The sequence below is a fragment of the Leptonychotes weddellii genome, chromosome 10, assembly GCF_054177405.1.
Source record: "Leptonychotes weddellii isolate Sample4059 chromosome 10, ASM5417740v2, whole genome shotgun sequence".
Lineage (NCBI taxonomy): Eukaryota > Metazoa > Chordata > Mammalia > Carnivora > Phocidae > Leptonychotes > Leptonychotes weddellii.
In genome coordinates, this window is record NC_138378.1 from 54,564,382 (window position 1) to 54,590,834 (window position 26,453).

Consider the following 26,453-nt stretch of genomic DNA (forward strand, 5'->3'; position numbering starts at 1 on the left):
AAACAAGCTAAGGACTTAAAATTAGTTCACAGTCTTAGTTTATTTCAATTACTGAGATATATGTTATATCCTCAATCAGAAATTACTAGGGTTTAGTCAGTAACTCTGGCTTCAAAGCACTTAGTTTATAATTTTGGATACTGGAATAAAAGGCAAACTAATTCACACATAATTCCAAGGATTTGTCACTCTAACTATAGTATTTTCATCATGTGTAAGAGGGTTTCCCCATTAAATACTACATTTCAATCACAGCATTATGATAAGAAAACTACATACTCATTAGCCCTGGCTGTTCCAGTCTAGAGGAGGTACCTCCACTGATTTCTCCACTCAGCTCTGTTGACTAAACCAGGGATCCCTCAAATCTGATCTCTTACTTAGAAGTCCTCATGATTTTTTATTCCTTAAAATAATACTGTACAATGTTAAATTAAGAAACGAAGCAGACACTAACATCTCAGAGCTTTGGCAGAATGACAGAAAAACTGGTACAGTACAAGTTGTAAAAGTGTTCTCATTCTGACTGTGCAAGTATGCGCATTTGGGATACTTGGGAAACAAATGCTGAATAGATCAACTGCTGAAATATATTCTCAAATATCATTAGTATGTGCATTTGCACACAATTTCTACTCAAGGATTCTCCCACATTACCTCTTTGATTTCACATGCATTACACTGAAAATGAAACCAAATGAAATCAAATGTATACAAAAAGCCCTTTCAAAACTACTGCACCGTCCTCTTTAGAAGAAGGCAAAATGCAAGGACTACATTCACTTACAACTTCAACTTATTGCTGATCCAAATGCCAATGATTTAAATAGCACAACTTTCATGGTAAACGCTTCCTTTTTGTGGCTGATTAATCTGCCTGTCACTGGCAGGACAGCTGACTTATATGGCAGATATTCCTGTTTCATTTTGAAATTGAGAACTGTTTTCACATTATAAATCTCAATCATCAAAAGAACATCTAGGTCAGATTAACTAAATCTCCTAGGCTTCTGTAATAGTCTACATTTCTGGCTTATCTCTTAACATCTTATTGAATTTTAAGCACTACAAGTTGAAAGTAAAAATAGAAAATGCAATAAAAATATGGAGAAGAATAGAATTCTAATTGGGATGCTATTTAACTTACCAAAAACCAGTCAGTGCCTAAATAAAACAATGAACTTACCTAATTTTTTCTGGTTTTGCTACATATAATCTAATTAATGAACAGTGAGAATAAAATAATTATTGTAATAAAAAACCTGGCATGTTTGTTTCCACCGAGGTTACTGTGCTTCAAAACATTCTTTGGGAAGTTCCAATTTAGTACTAGGTTCACTTGTATAAGAAGAAGAGTAATGCAAAATAAAAAATAATTTTCATTTAATTTTGTTACATTACCCTGATGTAAATTTGCTGTTACCATAATAGGCTTCTATATACACTAGTAAAAAGACCTATCACATAATTACTATCTTTAAAGTAGAAAGAAATGAAGATTCTCCTACTTCAAACTCAAGGAAAACCATCTTAAATTTGACTCAAATCGAAGTTTGTGCCTGTTTTGATGTCTCCTGCCATTAATGCTAGAAACGTGAAATGGAAAACAAACGAACAACTCTTCAAGCCTCGTATCCTCTACTCAACGTAGCAGGAAGAAAATCAAGTGCATGAGAGGGAGTGGACAAGCAAAAATAAGAACCCAACTATTTATCTTTATAGCTAGAATAGCAAGGGAAGAAAAGGGTCATCATGGAACTTACTAAATCTTTCAATATTTGTCCTTTTCTCTAAAATCTTCAGAGATAGAGGTGCCTGGGTGGTGCAGTCAGTTAAGTGTCTGACTCTTGGTTTCGGTTTAGGTTGTGATCTCAGAGTCATGAGATTGAGCCCCACATCAGGCTCCACTCAGCATGGAGTCTGCTTGAGACTCTCTCTCTCCCCACCCCTGCCTCTCCCCCCACACCCATGCACTCTTTTTCTCAAATAAATAAAAATAAATCTTTTTTTTTTTAAAGATTTTTATTTATTTGTCAGAGAGAGAGAGCACAAGCAGGGGGAGCAGCAGAGGGAGAGGGAGAAGCAGGCTCCTCACTGAGCAAGGAGCCTGATGTGGGACTCGATCCCAGGATCCTGGGATCATGACCTGAGCCGAAGGCAGATGCTTAACGACTGAGCCACCCAGGCGTCCCAAAAATAAATCTTAAAAAAAAAAATCTTCAGAGATAGACTTAAAGACCATATCTAGAGTAAGGAGGAAAATATGACTGAGCAAACATGACCCACTTAACCACATGTTACAGGGGATACTAAAAAGTAAACTAACTCATGGGAGAAGGGGTATAAATTAGCATGAGAACTGACGTCTCTTAAAATTTGGGAGATCAGGGGAGAAAATAGCTTTAAAAATCCTTCTGAATATATAAGACCTATTCTGGCTTATTAAGAAAGGCAAATTAGGATAAAACCTTGCATCTGATCTAGTAAAGAACAAAGGGAAAAGCCACAAAGACTGGGAGATCACTGTAATCCAAACTTTTGTCCTAAACACAAAACCATAAAAAGAAGGGTTTTGTTCCTGAGAAGACAGCAAATTCACTCTGGCTACCACGTGATGGAAGGGTAACAGCAGATAAAAAGAGGGAAAAAGAAAATCAAGAAAGAATAATTCTGGAGAAAGGTGGTGGTTCAGATATTGAGGGGGTCAATGGAGATCATATTGCAATATATAAAGGCATCAAATTAAAACATTGCATACCTTAAACTTACACGATGCTATATCTTTTTTTTTTTTTTAAAGATTTTATTTATTTATTTGAGAGAGAGCACATGAGAGGGGGGAGGGTCAGAGGGAGAAGCAGACTCCCCGCCGAGCAGGGAGCCCGATGCGGGACTCGATCCCGGGACTCCAGGATCATGACCTGAGCCGAAGGCAGTCGCTTAACCAACTGAGCCACCCAGGCGCCCACACGATGCTATATCTTATCTCAGTTCTTAGAAAAGATTTTATTTATTTGAGAGAGAGAGAGAGAGAGAGTGCACACACACACACATGTACAAGTGGTAGGGGGAGGCAGAGGTTAGCAGACTCCTGCTGAGCAGAGCCCGATGCGGGGCTCGATCCCAGGACCCTGGGAAAATGACCTGAGCCGAAGGCAGATGCTTAACCGACTGAGCCACCCAGGCACCCCTATCTTATCTCAATTTAAAAAAGAGAGCAAGATCACAGAGGTAAGAATGATATAGGAGAACTGAGAGAAAATGTGGAATCAGGACCCGATTTCAAATTCCGTGACTACCACTAACTAAACAAGCTCCATACTGACACTCTGCACTGAAGTTTCCTGCCTTAATTACTTCTCAGAGTTGTTTTGTGAACCTCCTATGAAGATATACATGAAAACCATTTGGAAATAGAAAAGTGTAACTAATAGTAGTTATACTGTTTAGCTTCTAATCTAAGTTTGGACCTCAAAGGAAAAGGCTGAAATGAGAAATGCTAAGCAAATTTATTTTATTTTTTTAAAAAAGATTTTATTTATTTGAGAGAGAGAGCAATCACAAGCAGGGAGAGCGACAGGCAGAGGGAGAGGGGGAAGCAGGCTCCCTGATGTGGGACTCGATCCCAGGACTCTAGGACCATGACCCGAGCCGAAGGCAGCCGCTTAACCGACTGAGCCACCCAGGCGCCCTGCTAAGCAAATTTAAAGCAGACTCTTATACTCTTACTCAAAGATCTTTGCGTTTGTACCTGGAAAACTTAGCAGGCCCTGGCACATGGCAGGTACTAAGTACATGACTGCTCAACTGCTCAAAGGGCTAAGAATAAACATAAATATTTCTTTATGAAAACCTTTAGTATAGTTATTTAACATTTCATATCATAATTTAACTCTTTTCATACTTGTATGTATCATCCCTCCCTGGACTTAATGTCCAGTCTTAAAACACAAAATGAATTATCCAAACAATGTTAATTTATTAAATGACCTTGCAACACTTCCTTCCTGGGAGATGACTGAAGTACCTTAAAAAATACTTGCCTAGGGCGCCTGTGTGGCTCAGTCGGTTAAGCGTCTGCCTTCGGCTCAGGTCATGATCCTGGAGTCCCGGGATCGAGTCCCGCATCGGGCTCCCTGCTCGGCAGGGAGTCTGCTTCTCCCTCTGACTCTCATCCTCTCTGTCTCTCATTCTCTCTCTCTCAAATAAATAAATAAAATCTTAAAAAAAAAAAAAATACTTGCCTGGAAAAATAAAGTCCTTTTTTAAGTGAGAAAATACCATCTTATTATATGCCAATAAACCGGACAACCAAGAAGAAACATAAATTCCTAGAAATATATAACCTTCCAAAGCTGAATCAGGAAGAAATAGAAAATTCGAACAGATCAATCACTAGCAATGAAAATAAATCAGTTATCAAAGTACTCCTAACAAAGAAAAGTTCAGGACCAGACAGCTTCACAGGTGAATTCTACCAAACATTTAAAGAAGAATGAATACCTATTCTTCTCAAACTATTCAAAAAAAATTAGAAGAGATGGGGTGCCTGGGTGGCTCAGTCGTTAAGCGTCTGCTCTCAGCTCAGGTCATGATCCCAGGATCCTGGGATCGAGACCCACATCGGGCTCCCTGCTCCGCGAGAAACTTGCTTCTCCCTCTTCCACTCCCCCTGCTTGTGTTCCTGCTCTCGCTGTGTCTATCAATAAATAAAATCTTTAAAAAAAAAAATAGAAGAGAAAGGAAAGCTTCCAAATTCATTCTAAGAGGCCAGCCATTACCCTGGTTTAAAAAAAAAAGAAAGAAAGAAAGAAAAAAAATACCATCTTATTTTATCATAATTTCTAGCAGAAGGAGCATGGGACTAAACCACAGGAGGCCTGGGCTTTAGACCAAATCTCTGCTATGATGAACCACAGAAGAGGTATCACCTATAAGGACAGAACAAAATTTCTGTCTTTACGTATCAGGGACCTTAACAGTAATGACATTTCACTTACTTCTAAGAAATGATCCTAAGTAAATAATCTGAAAACCAAATATACCTATATCTATAGGTTAAGATGTGAGTTATGATGATTTCTTTTAAGTAAAAATTTTTCTCAAAAGAAAAATGGGCAAATAAACTTTAGTTCACTTATACTATGGAAATTGATGTGGTCATTAAAAATAATGATCAGAAGAGTTCTCAATTACATAGGCATGGAATGCAGAAACAGTGATGTAGGGTGAAGCTATGGTTTGATTCATTTCAATTATATATAAAAGAAATATGCACTATATAAAGGACAGAAAAACCGCAGAAATGATTAGATGAGTAATGGGATTAACAGTGCGTCTTCATACTTGGCATATTTTAAAAAGGAACATGTGTAAATTTTACGTGAATCTAGTCACAAGGGAAAAAAGTCACATTGATCATCAAAACTGTATTTTGTGAACAGAATACAGTTCACAAAATATTGACCTGATATTATGTAAGTTTGTAAAAATAAGTTGTGAACATTTCCTCAATTTCATTCCAGAATGTGCCAGCAGAACACTGAGAGGATCTAGGTAGGGAGAGTTACCCTGCAGAGGATGAGACTGCAGGAGAGACAAAAGGGTTGACTTCAATATAGGGAAGACCGTCACATAGAAGGAAGGGAATAAAACTAACATTTATTAAGTATTTAATAATGGACCAGACACTTTTTTGAGTGTTATCTGATAAGAGTCCTAAGAGACAGAAAAAAGATAAAAGATGGAAGCACTTTCCTGCCTCAGGGCCTTTGCACAGGGAGTTCCCTCTACCTGAAATGCTTTTGCCTCCCACTCCATGTGGCTGGCCCCCAATTCATCCTTTAGTTCTCATCCCAAATGACTTCCTCAGAAAGATCAAATCTGCAATAGGTCTTTTCTACAGCAATTACTGCAGATTATAGATTCATTTTTTTTTAAGGTCTTTCACTAAGACTAGACTGTAAGATGTCATCAATAAGTATTTATTATTGGGGCGCCTGCGTGGCTCAGTTGGTTAAGTGTCTGCCTTTGGTTCGCATCATGATCCCAGGATCCTGGGATCGAGCCCCATGTCGGGCTCCCTGCTTAGTGAGGAGTCAGCTTCTCCCTCTGCCTCTCCCGCCTGCTCATGCTCTCTCTCTCTCGCTCTGACATAAATAAATAAAATCTTAAAAAAATAATTATTTATTATTGAATTAAGGAAGAGAGAGAGGGAAGAAGGAGACAGGCAGGGAAAGAGGAAAGGAAGGAAGAAGGGAGGCAGGGGAAACTGGTCAAACAGGATGGACCTTGAGGGTATTATGCTAAGTGAGATATGTCAGGCAGAAAAAGACAGATACAGTATGATCTCATATGTCAAATCTAAAACAACCAAACTTCTAGAATGGTGTTTGCCAGGGGCTCAGGGGAAATGGGGAGATATTAGTCAAAGGGTACAAACTTCCCATATAAGATGAATCAGTTCTGGGGACCTAATGTACAGCATGGTGATTACAGTTAACAATACTATATTATACTATATTATATTATTATATATTATATACAATAGTATATTACAAGGGTGCCTGCCTGGCTCAATCAGAGGAGTGTGTGACTCTTGAACTCAGGGTCTTGAGTTTGAGCCCTACATTGGGTGTAGAGATTACTTAAATAAATAAAACTTTTTAAAAAAGTTATTAATAAAAAAGAGAAACAATATTATATACTTGAAAGTTAAGAGAATAAATCTATATATCTATATATTTATGTATATATACCTATTATATTGATCTATATTTTTTTAAGTGCTCCAAGCTGGGCTTAAACTCCTGACCCTGAGATCAAGACCTGAACTGCAATCAAGAGTGCAAACACTTAACCAACTGAGCCACGCAGGTGCCCCACTAGGACAGTAAATCCTACATGTTCTCATCACAAAAAAGAAATGGTAATTATGTGAGGTGTTAACTAATGCTACTGCAGTAATCATTTTGTAAAATGTAAGTAATCAAATTAACACGCTGTATACCTTAAACTGACACAATGTTACATGTCAATTATATCTCAGTAAAGCTGGGGAAAAAGAACTATTTAGAGATTTCCTCTTTCTACTTCTTTGCTTGACCTCTAATACCTGTAATACCCTTCCCAGCCCTATCAAACTCTCGAACGTTAAAGTATACCATATGCATCAACCCCCACTTCATGCTCCATTTCCTCCAGAAAGTCTTGCCTAATTTCCTTCACTGGGAATAAGTTCCATCCTTGAACTCTCAGAAGTATTCATACTTTTCTTATAGCAGTTAACACTTCTCAGTCTCATATAGTAATTATTCTCACACAATAACCTCACATTCAAGGAGCTTCACATTAGCTCTTGGTCTGATTCGCTTTTAGTAAATCTTCGTCTCATTCACTTTTCTCTCTTTCTTTCTTTTGGAAGAACACACTTTTTCTGAGTATAAGAATTTATATGCTCATTATAGAAAACTCAGGAAATACAGAAAGGTACAAGTAGAATAGCAGCTGTAACTCCACTCTCCCGCAATAATCCATGTATGGAAATAAAATGTAAGACAATATTAAAAATGTATTATAGGGGCGCCTGTGCGGCTCAGTCGTTAAGCATCTGCCTTCGGCTCAGGTCATGGCCCCAGGGTCCTGGGATCGAACCCTGCGTTGGGCTCCTTGCTCAGTTTGAAGCCTGCTTCTCCCTCTCCCACTCCTCCTGCTTGTGTTCCCTCTCTCGTTCTCTCTCTCTCCATCAAAATAAATAAATAAAATGATAAAAATAAAAATGTATTATATATAATACACGATATATGTACACCAGCTCATTTAAAAAACAACACAAGTCCTATTACACACTGAATCCTGACTCTTCTTTCTTCATTTAATGTGAACATTTTTTTTGACTGGCTTATCTTATCTCCCACAGTGCTTGAAATACTAAGAAGCTTCATTTTATATTTTGCTTTGGAAACTCAACCCTAGCAAATCTACCCATTGATAAGACACTATTGCATTTTTGAGAATGATAAAAAAATGTTGCTCAGCATTTACAATATTCTTTCACATGCTGATACATAGTTTATTATTTTTTATTACTCTTTATATTTTCAATAATCCTTAGAAAACTACAAGAGAGAATTCCAGGTCTTGACTTTTAGTAACGAAAAAAGCAAGTTCCCACTCAATTCAAATCCAACTAACCATTAAAAAAAAAGAAACTGGAAATGTGCTTCAGTATATTCCCATGTATCACACACCTGCTGTCCTACCCTAGAATACCGCAGGGGTTCTGTAAAGCCATTCTTTATCCTTTAAGCAATTTTGTACACATCCACTATGAAAATTCTGTCATCAGTAGACAGCATCCCTAAATGATTACATTCAATGATGTTGCACTGGCAAAGCTTTAAAGTAATTAAGAGGCAGTTTTCTCTTGCCTATTCATGTGACAGCATGTACCTTTATGCTTAAGCATCATATTGTGAATTATGTGGGGTAAAGCAGATAACGCAATCCCTACTTTTAAGGGGCAAAGAGAATTAATATTATTGATTACTACCATAATCCAGAAACATGCAAGCTGCTTTACATACATTATGTGATTGAATCTTAAAGAAAGATACTATATTCCCTTTTATAGAGAAGGAAGCTTAAAAAGGTTTAGTAACTGTCCATTACCACACTAGCAAGTAGATGGCAAAAGGAGAGCTCACTCTTACGCCTTTGGCTCTTCCTATTATGTCTTGATTATCGCATAATGAGACACACATGATTTCCTACTATAGAGCCTCTCGTCACTTTTATGTGAATACCTGAGCTTCATTTCCCCTCTGATCAGTGCCCCGGCAATACTGATACCAGGCATACAGAGCAGCAGAACTCAAAAAGCAGACAGCTTCCCGCATTTTCAGATACACCAGGCACTTTTAATGAAACAATTTATACTATTTTCTAGAGAATACAAATAAACTACTTGAGCTACAGAAGCACCTGTCCAAGATAGCATGTCCCACTTCCCTCTGACAGGAGGACAGAGACTGAGTTGTAAGACAGATAGGCCGAGTAGAACATTCTGAATCAATTTCACAGTCTTCCCTTTTCATACTTTTCTCTTTTTTGAAAAACATCAAGAGAAACTAATAATTTTTGGGGTTGTATGCCTACATTTTCAACTTCATGATAAGCAGTCATCAATACACAAATAAGGAGGCCAAATACCACCTTTGTGTCCTATCTACCACGGGAACTTTTGGAAAAAAACATGGAGTAATAATGGCAAAGTATGATCTGACAGAAACAGGATTACTGATATATATTTTATTTATTTCACATTAAATAAGTTTTCTTAAGGTAATGGATCTATCCTCTGTGGAATGTTTTATTTAGAGGAAACAGAGCTGTTTAATAGTGAAGTTAATCATAATTTGGACAGACTTTACAGTTGCCCTTTGACTTACCAATTTCAGTAAGCAAAATTTCAATCAAGCCTAGATACAATACACTAATCCTAAATAGGCCAGGTTTGTCACCTACCATTTCCCATAAGCTGCTTACCATAGTTTAAAAAAAAAGAAAAGAAGAAGAAATTTTAAATTAAATGCCAAACAGTTGCAGACGGCACTTGTTTGGCTGATTAACTTGTAGACAAGCATTACAAATAAATCTGAGCATGGTCTGCAGCAAATTAAATTCCACTGCTTTTAAGAACAAAGAATTCCTTGGCAAAGAGGATTAGCAACTTTACACCCAGGAATGCCAGTTTAATTTAATTGTTCCACAATCCAAGATTTAATATGCAAATATCATTTTGATACATAACAGTGAATTTAACAAAGTGAGGAAACAAATTCAATATACAACCAGGCTGCCTTTTCTGAACTGTAATCATATACAATAAAGAAGTTGGCCGAGTTCCCCCCCCCTCCAGCCCCCATTATCGGGATTGAATTATATTAACATGAATCAGAACAACCGTAATTAAAGGTTAAAATTTTTAAACATATTCCAATTAAGAGTCTAAATAGCTGTACAATTAGAATACTGTAGTTAAAAATCATACCTCAATGATCTTCTTGGCCTCTTTGTAATTTCCTGTTTGTAGGAAGGCGAAGAAGAGATCATATAGCATCGTCATTTCACCTTGTTCTTGGCTCACAAAGTTCATTACTAGAGAGTAGAAGAAAAAATATAAAGAAACACAGTATCACTTGAAGTTCTGGACAAATAAGAAAACTTTAAAACAAATATTTACAATAACTTAAAGACTAGCACTGTCAACCAATTTTCCATCACATTCTTTATCTAACAGCATACATTTATGACAGTAAGTACCTAAGACTAGCTTCAAAGAGAACTGGTGAGGATAAAGGGGGAAAACTCCTCACCAAGGCAGATCACCAAGAAGTAGAGCAAAAAATAATAGAGAGGCAAGTTTGCAAAATGAACAGTTATTAAAATCAAGGATACCTGACAGCACTGAAAATCTACCTGACATTGTCCTTTTTACTTTAGAAGTATAGCAAAGTTCCCGTGTATGTGCTTCCCTTCCTGTTAAATTTTCTCTTCACAGCAATGCACTGAGATTAAATAAGCAAGAAGGGAAAAACAACTACAGAAAAACAACTACAGCAAGATACTGGAGGTGACCAACCTTTATGAATTAGATCAGTCTCGCCTTTGTCTATCAGTTTACATAAGATATCATGAATCCTTGGTAATACTTTATACTTTGCATAGCAGTCGATGGCGACTTCAAGAGCAGCACCTAAGTCATCCCTTGGAAACATCAAAATATGAACAATGAATAAAATATATCTAGAGGTACAAAACGAGCAGTCAAAATGTACACGACTGAGCTTTAAAAAAGCCAAAATGGAAAAAGACAATCCTTATATAGTATAAATAAATGTTCTGAGTACAGACATCATTAACAGTTCCCTATTTTCCCTCCTTCATCTTTCATTATTTCACTTGCTAAATAGCACTCTTTTTATTTTTATTTTTTTAAAGTTGGGCATGGAGCCCAACATGGGGCTTGAACTCATGACTCTGAGATCAAGACCTGAGTTGAGATCAAGAATCGGATGCTAAACCGACTAAGCCACCCAGACGCCCCTAAATAGCACTCTTTAAAAAAAGTGCAAATAAATAAAGGCATTCTCTGAGACTATTATAAATAAAGTCTGATTTCAGGGGTGCCTGGGTGGCTCAGTCAGTTGAGCGTCTGACTTGGTTTCAGCTCAGGTCATGATCTCAGGGTCCTGGGAGAGAGCCCCCACATCAGGATCCACATTCAGCAGGGAGTCTGCTTGCCCTCTGCCCCTCCCCCCCGTTCATGCTCACGCACCCACACGCTCTCTCTAAATAAATATTTTTTAAAAATCTGATTTCATATGTTAAGTTGTCATAAGAATACATTATTTCTAAAAACACAAGGACTACTATCAAATATTTTTTCTAACTACTTATGTGTGTTTACAGTCCTCAATAATTCTAGATTTGGGAAACATTATGAAATGTCTATCAGCAGCTACCAAGGAATTTTCAAGTACTTTCAACTTTATCATCCTATTTTTCATACTGCTACCTCTCCAGACAAGGAGGAAATAATTTCAGGATTCATATATACAGAAACTTATTGAATAGTGGCTAAAAACTCAGACATTCTTAAGATCGATTAGTGAATTCTAGGAGAACCCTCATTAGAAGGCAAGCCCCATGCTGAGATTACTTAAAAATAAAATCTTAAAAAAAAATTATTTCCCACTGTAAAGTCAAAGGTTCTCTTCTGTGGTAACAAATTAAAAGAAAGATATTTTCATTGAGTCAGAATTTCTTAAACAAGAGTGTGGAAATGCATTCTTGTGAGTCCTCAAAAACTACTTTTTCCTTTAAAAGGAAAATGACAGTATGAGAAATACGTAAGACCTTGGAAAAACTGTAGAAGTTATGTGATCCAATTCTACACGCCACCCTCCTTTATTTTTAAATAGATGAGGAAATCAAGGCATGTAAAGATTGAATAATTAGCTAAAGCTATTAGGGTAAACAGAGGAAGGCACTGCTTTCCCACTTCCCACTTTCAGTTGACTCTGTCTACTCACACATTATGCTCTAGCAAAAACACTGCTGCCTGTTTAACCTAATAAGGTGGTGCGATGTGGAATAAGAAATTGAAGATTTTTGAAAAGAAAGTATGAAATATAGAAAGAGACACATGGTTAGTGACAGTTCATCACAAGCTCTGCGGAGAAAACACCTTTCTCTCACATGCAATCGTTTTCAAGAGGAGGAAAGCATTTTTAAAATTTCTGTTGAAGCCCTAACATTTTGGTCCATTATACAAATGTTATGTTGCCTGAGACTGAATTACTATTTTATCTAGATTAAGATTTTAAGCTGTACTGAAAGGAAAATACCACGAAGAAGTGTTAATTTTATTGCAATAATACTGACACAGTGAAAGCGAGACGATCCTGCCAGAGTTCTACCTTATCCCCTTCCTAAGCCCTGTTTACAGTGCATCTTCTGGCACCCCACAGAGTCATTTGAATTTTTGTCATTTGGGGTGAAGACAAAATTACAGGTTAATTTCAAAACCGCAAGTAGATGTTGCAGGCTAGATTACTGTCATACAAGAGAAATGCTACAGTAGCTACCACATATGATATAAACCTTTATATAATCAGTATTTCCCCTTGCTTCAGACACCCGTTCGGTTGTTAGCCTTCTACAATTCCATTTAACGAAAAACTACTACGATATTTTCAAGAGAACAACTAACACATACTGATTTTTTTTTTAAAGGAGTATGATCTGCTTTTTCAGATCAATTCCCAAACTAGAAGAGTATGTCTCAACTGTATTTCCCCTACATTAGGTCAAAGCTATCAATAAAGGAATGAATAATTGTTCTGTCAATCAAAGAGACATGTTAATAGTCTTTGGTCTCCAAATATATGCTTCTGAAGATTATATATGCTCAGAACAACAACAGAAAAGACAAGAATAGCAAAATGGAAATAATTCACATATTTGTTAGTAATTTTAAGTACTACAGTCACTGCTCTCAGGTTGCCAACAAAATGAGTTAGAAATCTATAATGAAACATTTCATATATAAGTGGACTGATGACAGAAATGAACTAATGAACTGGGGAGAAAAAAAAAAAGAAATGAACTAATAATCAGTCCCTTCTTCTCAATCCCTATCATCTACATTCTGACTTGTGCTTGGATCACGTCATATTAAAAAGATAAAAATGTCCATCTTTCATGTAATATGATGTCATCATTAATCTTTCCTACTAAAGCTTAAAAACTTGGGTGATGAAAATGAAAAATATGAAAAAGTATCTAAAATTGACACTGCTATGAAAATAGTTATGTACTCACAGGACTTTTAAATTTCAATCCCACTTGATCAGTACTAGCTCGGCTATAGCCATATGATAAATTTCAAAAGTGGTGATGAAAAGCAGATTATCACCATGGCTGAACTCAAGGAACCTGTGGGGGTTCCCTTCCAGTTCTAATTCTCTAATGTGAGATTCTATGAATTTGAGCTTATTAGATTTCATCAACTCAAATATTTCAGACCGGCGGAGAAAATCATCACGTGAAAGTACCACTTCTACTAGGCAAGATGAAGTCAGCAAGAACAGTAAAATATCTAAAGGAAAAAGGTGGAAACTGCTTTATATCCGAGATGTTAGACAACACTTTACCACTCAGGGTACTTCTAGGTGCTGTGACCGAAGATGATTTTGTGACTTCCTTTAAATACTTTAAAACACAATAGTTGATTTAAAATCTTACTCTAAAATAACAGTAATGTTTTAAAGAAATCTTATTGATAACATTAATTCTGGATGCAAAACAACTTGCGATTCTATGCTTACTTCAGTATGTATTCATCATTCTGAAAGCTTTATATACAAATGTGTCACAAATTTTTAAGCCCATTCCTGATAAAAATTTAGCCACTGCTTTCACAAACCTCAAATAATGCTAAAAGAAAACCAACTCCATAACATATTGGTATCTCTAAAAAAAAAAAAAAAAAAGGCAAACCCACTAATGACTTTTTTTTCAATGACTAGACCCTCCCCAAAATATTTCAATGAAGTGTATATAAAATAATTTTCATGAATGAAACTATGTATGTTAATAAGCAATCATTTAAAAATTTTTTTGACTGATGCAAATTAATATAAGCTTTATCAAAATTCTGTGAGTCTGTGAAGGCAGAACACGAAAAAGGAAGATTCTGTAATTCTAAATTTTAAGAACAAATATATATCATAGGCTGAGTCTAGTAAGTAATTTGAGCAGGTAAAAGAGAGTTTTATCTACTGGGGTGCCTGGGTGGCTCAGCTGGTTAAGTGTCCGACTCTTGGTTTCAGCTCAGGTCATGATCTCAGGGTTATGAGACAGAGCGCCACATCAGGATCTATGCTCAGCAGAGTCGACTTGAGATTCTCTCCTCTCCCCCAAATTGTGCTCTCTCGTGCTCACGCTCTCTCAAATAAATATATCTTTTAAAGAAAGATTTACAACTAAGAGTTTTACTTGTTAACTTGAATGTACTTGGCCCATATTAAAATACACTCTACAATCTCCAATTCACTTTTTTAAGGGAACATGACCCTATATATACCCCACTACAAACTGTAATTTTGCATTATTTCATGGAGGAACATCTAAAACTGCAAGCTTAAGCTCACATGGCAAATCTGATACCACCTTTAGTTTTAGTCATTATTAATGGAATTAAAGTATGCTATAATGTCACTGACAGAAAAACAAACACTGGACATACATTCATATGAGGCATCCACTGATCATAAAAATATCTACTCAAAGATACCAGGAAACAAAGCACTCCTAAGTCAACCTCCTCACCATACCTAACTATAAAAATCATAAATGCATTTCACACAATCCTGTACTGTTAGAACAAGAATGACTAGTGACAACTATCTATTCATCTATCAGTAGCTTCAAACTTAATCTCCTTAGAGTAACTTACTTTCCAACCCAGAGAGTATACTTAATTTAAACCACCAAAAAATGACAAATATTGATTTTTAATTGGAATAATGTGCTTCAACATTATACATAAAGTGTTAGTGAAGTGGCAATTTACCTAAAGGGATCACTGACTTGAAAAGCTCTCAAAATCTGAAATCACTAGAGAAAAGGGGAGTTTGGGGGAGAAAAAAAGTTTAAAACATGGGAAAAAACACTTCAACACTCTAAAAACAAACTATTCCATAAATCTTAAGCAGTTGTTCAGTGTGGAGAGAAATCAATTCAAGAGAAACAAGCGTCTTCATAAAAATTATTCTGTTAAGAGAACCAGCTTTGAAAGAGCTAAATGTTTTTTTTCTGTTCATCATCTATAAATGAGGAATCTTCAAGGAGACTGGTGTTGCAATTACAACTAATCCTCCCCAAAAAATTAACTGTGTTGAAGGCTTTGTAATTTCCCTAGGTACAATTTAGCTGTCACTTACTTTAAAATTTACTCAAACATGCGTTCCGAACAGCACTAACTTCACATGTCAAGTGCTTTCCAGCCAATTGAGTCTAAACTGGAAGTCGGTGTTAAACAACTGAATGATTAGACAAGATAGCTCATTTCCCTGCTCTTTTGTTCAGAATAAAATGCCACATTTACATTATCAGGCTCAACAGGATTTTCTGACAGAGGAGGCAGAAAAAACCCTCCTGAACACTGTCCGTACTAAGCACATGAAGCCTGTCATTTACCAATCATCCTTCAAAAAGCAATAGCCATGAATGTAACTTAATTACGACCCAATGATCCTTGACGAAAAATCATCTTATCACTGTCCTGTCCCCCTAGGGCAAATGAACCACTTTTGTCCTTTGGCACTGATGATGCTAAATTCTTAATTGCAATAATGGAGTAAAAGAGCCAAACCTCCTTAATTTCCTTTCAGCACATAAAGAGTTTCACTCTAGAAGGCAAGCATTCCCATAAATAATAAAAGTATCCAGTACAAATGAAGATGCTAAAATTGAAGGGGAGTGTATATGACAGAATAACCAGTATTTTTAAAAGTATATTTCCCATTTATATAACATTTTAAAGTGCTACAGTGAGTTTTAAAACTTTTATGATTATAGGTTCATCTTACAGAAATTGTGACCTTTATGAAGAACTAAAGATTAACTTAGCAAGAGTTCTGGGAGCTTTAAATATACAAAGTCCATGATTCACTTAAACGAAATGCATGTGGGCATATACAGATTATAGCACAAATCAGCACAGAAAAGTCCTTAATGGAAAGCAGAAATTAAAGCTTCTTTGATCATTTGCACTAAATAATCCAGTTAAACAGCTTCAGATATTTTTCATATGCAATGAAACCAAAATGGATAAGCTATAAAACAAGTGAATCTGAAACTACATCATACATATTTTTATGCTTTTAAACCTAATGGCCCAGATTTTATTAATTTTATTTCCTTTACCAGAGCATAAAGACTAATCAAAAGCTCTTTTAACCTATTTTAAAGCATGTTTTTCTTCCATATTATGGAGGACCCAGATATCTTCCAGAATCAGGTACGATTTCAATAAAAAAAAATTTTAAGTAGTTACCACAAAAATGTTTAAAATAACATTCATTTGGACTACACGTAGACATGTGGCTTATGTAATAATCCTAACGTAAATGAAACACATGAAAGTTTTGTTCAACTGTGCGTATCTTTCCATTTAATACAAGTATCCTTTTGATAATAAACAGATGAGTTTACCAACTTCTTTACAATTTTGCAAACCTGTTATTATTTTGTGTTTTCCTTTGCAAATAAACAGAAACAAAATGTATTGTTTTCCACAACCACAAAGCTTTTTATACATTTTCCAACAAACAAACTGACCCAGGATTACTTTCTCCCGTGTTTTATTTACTGCTGGAAAAGTCAGTCTCAAAATTAAGATCTTTCTGAATCTTAAAGATCATCTTTCTAAAAAACCCAATTTCATGGATTTGTTCCAGAATTATAATATTTAAGTGACAGTCTCTTTAGAGATTTTGCAGTGACATTCCAAAAAGATGCTTGTCTTTGAACAAAAAGATGAAGATTTTGTATGATGTTCTGAAATGCATTTCATACTTTTATCTCAAGTCTGAATAAATAAGGCTCATTCTCCAGATGAGCTCATACCTGCTGAGGTCAATTACATGATATTATTGAAGAGTAAACATATTCAATCAAATCAAGTACACGTGGACTTTTTCGCAGGCTAGTGTAGTTAACCCTTGTACTGCACTCATCATGATTCTGAATCATTTATCTTCCATCAGTTAGGGAAAACACAACTGAAACAAAGTTTTCAAAGACAACTTTTCCCCCAACTTATCCCAGACTATAGGTGCTACTACTGTTTTCTGCTATTTTATAAACATGAAATTTCCTTTATCTCCTCCTCATTATTCTCATGACTCTATAACAATCAACAAAACCTTTTTATTATGATAAACTGAAAGATCCGGCCATGGAGATTGCCCCTGCAAAGCAAAGATTGCAAAAAAAGACTAGGCAAATCAAAAGAGCAGGTAATAATTTCTTGATGTATCTGAAAGGAGTTAAGAAATCATAAAAGAAAAAATACTAATTTAGATTTCTCTAGCCCAATTAATAGGGACAGCCATATTTTACTGAGACATACAAATCTCTGACTGTACTCTATAATCAGAAACACGGAGCATGCTGCAGGTTAACATCTGAATCCCATGATATTTCCATTTTCCTGTGGGTAAGCTCTCCTTGGTTCATGAGCCCCATCTGCAGACCTCTTTCAGAAAACTTTCGTTGTCTTCTCTGTCTTCAAAGTATTTCTATTCGTAAGATACTTTTCTACCATGGCCTCATTTTCATTGTTAATTATTTTATTTTTGCCCAGTAGTGGAGGAGGGCCTAATTCTTCTGGGCACTGGGCCCATTTCTTTCAAATCCCTATGCAGAGCTCCACATGCAATTTGCAGAGATGGGTCTTTCAAGCAATCAAAAAAATTCTGGTAGGAAGCATATTAATTATAGGATTTCTATATAAAGTTGGCTGTGAACATGAGAACTCAGTAACACACTAATTGTCTGAATCACTATTTCTTTAAAAGGATGTAATGCTGAGATTGTAGAGGTTAAGATGTGGCCAATCATCTAACTTGATGAACTATTTTTCGACTGGATGGCAAAGAAATTATTTCATCAAACATATATGTGGATGTATCTGTGTGTGTATAAATATGTATACCCACATTTCCTAACATGGAGCCGAGATGATTTTTATTTCCCATTTTAAATTCAATACTAAACCATTCATTATATTCAATTAATTATACCCTCTAATAAATAAGGAAAAACTACCAGAAATTTGGGAAGAATATGAGAACCATTAAGATACAACTTTTACTTTTCTCTTGGCATTGACAGGGCCACATCCATACTAAAATCAGAAAAATCCCATACATTTATCTTTTTTTTTTTTTTTAAAGATTTTTTATTTATTTATTTGACAGAGAGAGAGACAGCGAGAGAGGGAACACAAGCAAGGGGAGTGTGAGAGGGAGAAGCAGGCTTCCCGCGGAGCGAGGAGCCCGATGCGGGGCTCGATCCCAGGACCCTGGGATCATGACCTGAGCCGAAGGCAGACGCTTAACGACTGAGCCACCCAGGCGCCCCCCCATACATTTATCTTGATGAGCCCTCAGCAATATAAGAAGTGTTGAATCACTACATTGTACACCTGAAACTAATATAACTGTATGTTAACTACACTGGAATTAAAATAAAGTAAAATAAATAAAATCAGAAATCCCAATCACAAAATAGGCAGATTAAAAACTGCATTAAGCCTTGAAAAAGATGACAAAGAAGAAAAATCTAGGAAATTAAAAAAAAGGAAAACAAATGCAAAAAGAAAAGAAGATAACAAAGAGTGGTTAATGGTTTTACTAAAATGTTTCACTCATTACAAGAGTGTAGGGTTGATCGTTATGATTTGCATTACAAATAGTATCTTAAATTGGGCACCAACTTGAGCATTTTAAATGTAAAAAATTTCAAACTCCATAAACCTCATCATATCAACAAAGTTCATCTTCCTCCCTCAAGGCACAGAGACATCTTCTATAGTATTAATGGAAGCTAGAGTCACTGTATTGGCACATGCTATTAAAATCAAATACCACATGGAGAAAAGGAGAACCAAAGAGGATGCTGCTACATTATTACCTGAATGACAGTCATGATGCATAATCAAAAGCCCCAGAGAATCCTTCCTCCTTATATACTAATGATTAACACCTATAAGGCTCAAACTGGGAAAAATTAGATTCAATTTCATGTAATATCATCACACGCCCCACAAAAAAAATCAACACAGACCATTCCCTTGAGAAGAACCCACAGGACCACAGGGTTGCTGCTCATTTTAAAGGTCAACCAGTCCATATTAAGTCCTCTTATTCCGTGGCAAATAACCTCCAAGGCTTCCAAGCAGCAGAGTACTGACAAAATATAATCCCCAAATGATCAGACTCATTATTTTAATGCCAACATTTAAAATTCAAAATTCAATTAACTTACTTTTCCAGATACAGAGTGACCAATGGGGAACTTAAGGCAGTGGATGGTTTTGCTAACCCTAGAGTCATGATGGCTTCATGCAACTGTTTCACTGTTTCAGTTTCACCTCTTAAAGCTGCGCCATTTAGGATGTGGAAAAAGGACAAGACTGTTGCATCTTTGATAACAACATCCTTCTCTTTCATCTCCTTTAGAATGTTAATAGCATCTACAATGAAGTAACACAAAAGACCCTTAGGTAATTTCATGTAGGGAAAACAAACTGCTATTAAAACAGCATTTCAAGCCCAGCAGGAATGTAAATTCTAGTGTATAATGCCGATTTCAAGTTAATTACTACTTGCATTTCTAAACGAGACTACAATTATAAATCCACAATAGCATGGTTTTATCATTTCCCTGCAACTTTGACTACAAATTATAGATAGGGACTGTGTGCCCACTCTGCACCACATAACCCTGTACGGTCTGCCCTATAGCTGTAAGATCCTCCTAAATGGATGCTTTTATCGTTCAGAGCTAACATCTGCTAAATCACATCATTGTTTCTTCAGCAGATGGCTTGTCAGGAGGCCAGATAATAAAGATGTGTTTACACTGTATATACAGCCAGACTAATGGTCTGATACCGATAGGGCCTGTTTGCTATGTCGATACTAATTAGCCAAGCAGAGCCAATGAAAGCTTTCCAAAAGACTGCATGTTAATACATTTGATTCATTAAGCTTCATTAGGAAGGCAGAAACAAACATTTTAGGATATAGAATAAGTGCATTTTTATAATGTTGTTCTTAATTATTGCACAGACAAGATGTTTTGACTGCTTCACAAAAAGTTATTTTAAAAAAGCAGGCTAAACCTTATAGAGTTTTCTCTGTTAGAAAGACTTCCTAAAAAAATCCAGTGTTCAAATCAAGTATTTTCACCACACATTTTTCACTGTAAAATTAAAAAAAAAAAAAAAAAATCGTCTCTAGAAATAAAAGGAAGAGAGGAAGGCTAAAAAAGGAAGTTTCAAAATAAAACCCAAAGAGAAATGTAAGAAACAAGCAACAGTAAGAACATATTATCAAGTGTAAATACTTAGGCTCAGCATGATCTCAACAATGAGAAAATTAGCGAATGCGTCATCAGCTTTATAATCAGTGAGGTTTTCTCTGAAAACTCCTAAATAAAAACTTACTAAAGTATATATTTTTGGTAATGTTATTAGAAGTTAAGACAAAGACTACAGCAAAATTCATATTCTTAAATAAAGGTTATGTTTATAGGTTTTATGTTCAGCCCTCAGACGTTCTTAAGCAAAAACAAAGCCATTAGTGCAGGCACATCAGCAAATTGTGCCATAAGTCATGATCTTCAAACTCAATCCAAACAGCAATGCTAATAAAAACTAGCTGTAGAAATGCAAAAAGCACTGAGCTGTGCAAATGTAAATGACAAGCTTGCCAATCCATTAAAACTAATGGCCTACACTGTCCATGCAGCTCTGGATGGATTCACATGCAAATTTGTATGCAAAGTGTTCAAGCACTTTGCAGGACATGATATACCATTCATATCAATTCGCATGTTATTCCAGTGGCAAGATACTGGCATCACATATTTCCTTTATGTGCCGAGGCTTACCTTGGAGCTTGCCATGTTTTCCCAATACTTTTACAAGGCCTACATACTTGCCAGTGTCAAGGACAGCAGATGAATTTAATCGGTCACTAAAAATTAAAGGCACATTTATATTATGTTAAAAGTTGACTGTGAAAAGAACTGCAATAGCCATTTTATCCTCTTCAAAAACACGTCAGTTGTTCTGAACTGTTATTTAGGCCTCTACATTTCAGTGAAGGTTTATTTTTGAAGCCATATTCAAATTCACAAATAATTATATTCAAAGTGACAAAAGAAGTAAAAATCTACCACTACACACATATTGCATCACCCCATCTGCAAATGATACAAATGAAGGAACTCTTTTGCTTCACAGCACTTTAGGTGATTCTAACTTTGTCATAAACACTGAAATACTCAAAAAGACATATTTTTTAATTAATAACTCTATCAGGATGAGCAACTAAAGATACCTGAGAAATCGACAGAATGTTGTTCACATTACGGTAGAGAAAGGGAAATGTTAAGCCTTACAAAATAGTTACCATCACCCCTTTTATGATATGCAGTTATACAGTCAGTGGGGAAAAAACCTTGGCTTTAAGGATGTCTTATCATACTTAAACAAAGACTCCCTGCTGAAAACAAGACACAATTAATCAAAGGGAGGCATTTTATGAAACTTTAAAAACACTGACAAAAAAAGAATTTTTAAAAATTACATTCTGTAAGAGTAATATTCAATTTATATGATCCATCAAGGACTGTCTATCAGCATAAATGCTGATGATTTGCTTCAATGCCAGGGTACTCACAGTTCTTGTTTCAGGTTCAATGCATCTTCTGCATTATCATGTCGACAGCACAAATTTATTAAAGCGGCATAGCCACCAACAACCATGTCTGATTCATATTTTGCTTTCAATTCAAGAGCTTTTTGCATGTTCTAAGATAAAGGACAGAAGTAAAAAAGAAGTGATACAAAAGTAAAAATGTCCAATCTCTAGGTTTAGCATTCCGAGTGTAGAAAAAGTTAATAGCACTTTAAAAACATTGGATCCATGTTATTAACTTCACCTTCCTCCTTTGTGTTTTTATTCACCTTTCAAAAAGCCGGCAAGATACGCATGTAGGGTTTAAAAGATTTGTTACATGTAATGCAAAACAAGTTGCTGTGCCAAATTTGATGTTTTTTAGCTTTGTAGGTACTATAAAAAAGACGTCCAAATTAAATATGTACCAAGCCAGCCCCTACTCACAGTCCAATTTCCATACACAGAAATATATATCATGGCAAAGTTCTTCAGAGTCTAGTTTAATATCCAAGCAAAGTGAAAAAATATTTTAGAATTCAATAGTATAATGTTATAATCTTAAAGTCAGTTATGTTTTTTCCCCTAAAAACACAGGCATATGACTAAATCATATTGAACTAGAAACTGAAAAAGTCTAGTGAAATACCACAAATTGCATACACACACACTAAAATGAACACAAAGTACAGCTGGACGCCTGCTGAAAAAAGGCAAGAGACCCTTTATCTCAGAAAGAGCTTTTTTCCAGGAGGAAAATGGAATTTCAATCCCTGCATTAACAACCCAGTAATATTTGACTTGCAAATGACTACTGCATGTATCAGTTGCTTGACAATCTAGATATAAGAGACCGGAGCCATGGCTTGAAAGGACATTTGGCATGTATGATAAACCTATCACGGCTGTTACTATCATTCACTTTGCAGATTATCGTAAACAAACTACAGCAACCTGAAAACATGCCATTCAAGGTGTAGCTGAAATTAGTTAACCTTTCATTTAATTGCATTCTTCACACACATGACATATAATAATCAATTGTGAAAATCATAAATATTATATATGGCTTTGCTTACTTTTATCTATAAAGAATTTTTTTTTACCTTAATAGCACATTTGAAATATTTAAACAAATGTTACCTCTTCTGAACAAAGCGCTAGTATGAGTTGCTTTAGGACATCTCCTATAGGTTGATTTTCAGCTTTTAGTTTTTCAAGTGTAGACTCCAAAACAGAGGACGGCAGCTGTGTAGTCTACAGGAACAGAAAGAAAAGGAAAGAAATTTACTACAAAAAGAAAATGCACCCCTTGTCACTTTTCCCTTTAAGCTGACCTTTACTAGATGTCATAAATGCTATCAAGGACATTAATCTGGGGATCCGTGGATGAACTCCAGGGATTTTTGACACTCCTGGGATACATACGCAAATGTCTTAGATACGCTGATTTGTCTGAGATGGGGAATAGCTGTTACCAACTTCTTAGATGTATACTGATGACAAAAATGTTATTAGGAACCACTGGTTTTATAAGGACACAATCTAGAATTCTCTTTAAATGTGGTGGTTATAGCATGTAGAATCTACTCAAAAAACCTACTTACTTTTCTAGAGTCTATCTTCTCTCTTTCAACCAATATATTAACATCCTAAAATTGAGATTTAAATTAGAATTAGAAAATACATGGAAAAATATATTAGCAAATGTCAAAGGCAAATTTCAAAAGCTTCAGCTCATTTTACTATTTTTCCGTCTTTTCAAAATCTTCCAGAAATTCTACTCATACTTCATTAACCACTGTAATAAATATTTTAAACACATCCTTCAATATATAAACAGTATTTACCAACCATCAATGAAAAGCTTTCTTTTAATGGTTGCCATTTAAGTAAACTGTTTTTGGCCAAAAGCATCATAGTTAAATACAATTTTAACATGCTTTTATACATAAGTTAAGCATTTTAAAAAGTTGATTACTATTTCACACACACCTTAATCAATTCAGGAACATGGTAGCTATCCAGTAGATTACGAATGCCTCTGTAGATATTTTCAGGAATTTTTACATTCTGTGCAAAGGGAAAGGAGGAAAGAAAAAAACAAAAACAGGCTGAGTTTTAGACAACCAAACTGAAATTTGTCTAACAGAAATTAGCTCGGACATAATTTAAGTCTCCAACTCGTGTATGTCATTGAGAAGTGGTCTGGTTGTACTTAAAAGCAGCAATTTCAAAGCTAATAGATACATGTCAGACAGGACAGGCATTATATAGCAAAAAATGAAACGGTACCATCTCCTTCAGCTGATGGAAGTATTGTCTCAAACGCTCCTCCTTGGCCTGTACCTCTGAGTCACTCATGCTGTCAATCAAGTTATAAAGAAAATAGCCAACAGCTTCTGTGGAAAAAAACAAGAGAAAGCATTCCACTAAAATTACTGAGACTGTCATGTTATCAAGATTAATTTATAAGAAATCATTTTGGTGTGAGATGTCACCCTGATGAGAGGCTCTGAAATGGCAACACTGATCACTGAGGCATAGAGATTACGTGGTTTGGGAGCACATATCTAACTGGTGAGTGAAAGGAATATTAATTATTTTCAGACCGAGTGACAGCTTTTCAGTACTGAATCTTACTTCAATCTATTTTTTTCCACCACTCTGTGACAGAAGTGGTCCTGCCCAAGGCCTCACCCCTTTCCTGTCCAAATCACAAGTAGGAAGCATAAATAAATGTCTTGTACAAATTTCTGCACTAATTTTTTTGCGGGCCATATTTAGGGAACACACGAAATTAGAAACGACTGTCAAATGTTGAGTATAGAAAGTTAAATAATTTTAATAAGCAGATACAGTAATCCTGTGGAGAGCTGCCTATTAGCCAATGAAAAACCAAGATTAACAAAGATGTTTTGTAACAACAGTAATTTTCTTCTGCGTTCAAGCATAAAATGTGTAGGGCCATGTGTTAATACCTAGGATAGAAAATGTGAACTTTCAAGAAGGGTGTTTTCTTAAAGAAAACCATATATTCTAGGCTTCATTATATGGAAAACAAAAATCATTAAATGTCAAAATAATGTATTTTGGATAATAAATTATATTTAAGTAGGAAAAAAACCTAAAGATCTCGTTTACTATTTTATACATTTAAAATTAACTATACCTCCAAAACATTAAAATAACAAACACTAAGAATGACTGGTCGTTAACCCTATTTTCACAGGTGCTGTAAGAAGCATTTTCCTCAGTGTCTAAACAGGAAAAAGCCTCCAACCCTGTCTTTCAAAACAATTATGATGATAAAACCAAACACCCCAGAAATCTCAAAATGTTGTGGTTATCAATATAAAGATTTATAACCAAATGTTTTCAAATTTCACTTTTAAAAAGAAAATGTCTACTGCTGTAACCCTTCTAGCCCATCATTACACAGAAGAATGGATTTGTGGGTAAGTTACAATCATCGAAATTGAAACGCTACCCGCTGGTCCTGGAGGCTCTTGGCAATACCGTCCATCCTTATACAACAGTTCTGTTATCTGGTAAGACAGAAAATGCACGCATTGCAGCAAGAGAAGCAAACAAGAACAAATACAATCTGAAACTGAATTCTTGAAATAAGAAAGCCTCTCCCCAGTAAGGTATTATTCTATAGCACAGTAATTCAACACTACCCCCACCTGCCAAGGAAATTGTTTTGTTTTTAAATAATAGGTTTGTCTTTAAAAGCAAAAACAAAACAAACCCATGTCGAAGGAAAACTACAATGTTTCATGAAATGTCACTAAGAAACCCTCTAAATGGATTTGTTTATGTATTGTTTTAAATCAACTGTTATAAACAGGAAATAGCTTTTAGGAATTATCAACCAGTATTATTTCTCATCAGGTTGTTTTTGGTCTTGTTGAAATTGGACCCGTTTCCTCCTTTTAAATGAAGTATTACAGAAATAATAATGTAAAACATGGTGGATCACTAAATAGCTTAATTTTTCTTAGTTTTTTTCCAATGACATTTTCCCAGTTACTTTAATGGCATTAAAACCAAAGGGGTCAAAACCTCTTTTGGGCTTGTCCTCACAGATCCCTAGCAGTTGAATGCACAAATACTAAAAGACATACACAACACGTATTCTTCCACATTAATTCTGCCGGCAAAATTTTAACTAAAGAAATCCAAATATGTATTTTGTGATGAAAATGGTTACAAAACCTACAGTACTGGCCTGTAACTTTTGAACACAGTATCTGACTATCCACCCTTGGGTCTGACGACAGTAAGAACGGAAACATATGGCTCTTTTCCAAAGTGACATGAGTTAGGAACTCTGAGCTACTTTATGTGTATTCTACGAATGAACTTATTTGCTCTTAAAATAGTACCTGGCACATATTACAAGTGTTA

The 26,453-nt window shown here is 35.6% G+C and overlaps 1 protein-coding gene across 1 annotated transcript in view; it reads right to left on the reverse strand.

Moving 5' to 3' along the window:
• LRPPRC (leucine rich pentatricopeptide repeat containing) overlaps nucleotides 1-26,453 on the reverse strand; it is a 91,553-nt gene that overhangs the window by 21,151 nt on the left and 43,949 nt on the right. Inside the window, exons 16-25 of the mRNA XM_081832308.1 lie at nucleotides 25,531-25,588; nucleotides 24,336-24,442; nucleotides 24,036-24,113; nucleotides 23,648-23,692; nucleotides 23,184-23,297; nucleotides 22,044-22,174; nucleotides 21,250-21,335; nucleotides 19,621-19,828; nucleotides 10,643-10,767; nucleotides 10,052-10,158 (exon numbers count right to left, since the gene is read on the reverse strand). Of these exons, the coding sequence (XP_081688434.1) occupies nucleotides 10,052-10,158; nucleotides 10,643-10,767; nucleotides 19,621-19,828; nucleotides 21,250-21,335; nucleotides 22,044-22,174; nucleotides 23,184-23,297; nucleotides 23,648-23,692; nucleotides 24,036-24,113; nucleotides 24,336-24,442; nucleotides 25,531-25,588 (1,059 nt within the window). The remainder of the gene's footprint in view (nucleotides 1-10,051; nucleotides 10,159-10,642; nucleotides 10,768-19,620; nucleotides 19,829-21,249; nucleotides 21,336-22,043; nucleotides 22,175-23,183; nucleotides 23,298-23,647; nucleotides 23,693-24,035; nucleotides 24,114-24,335; nucleotides 24,443-25,530; nucleotides 25,589-26,453) is intronic.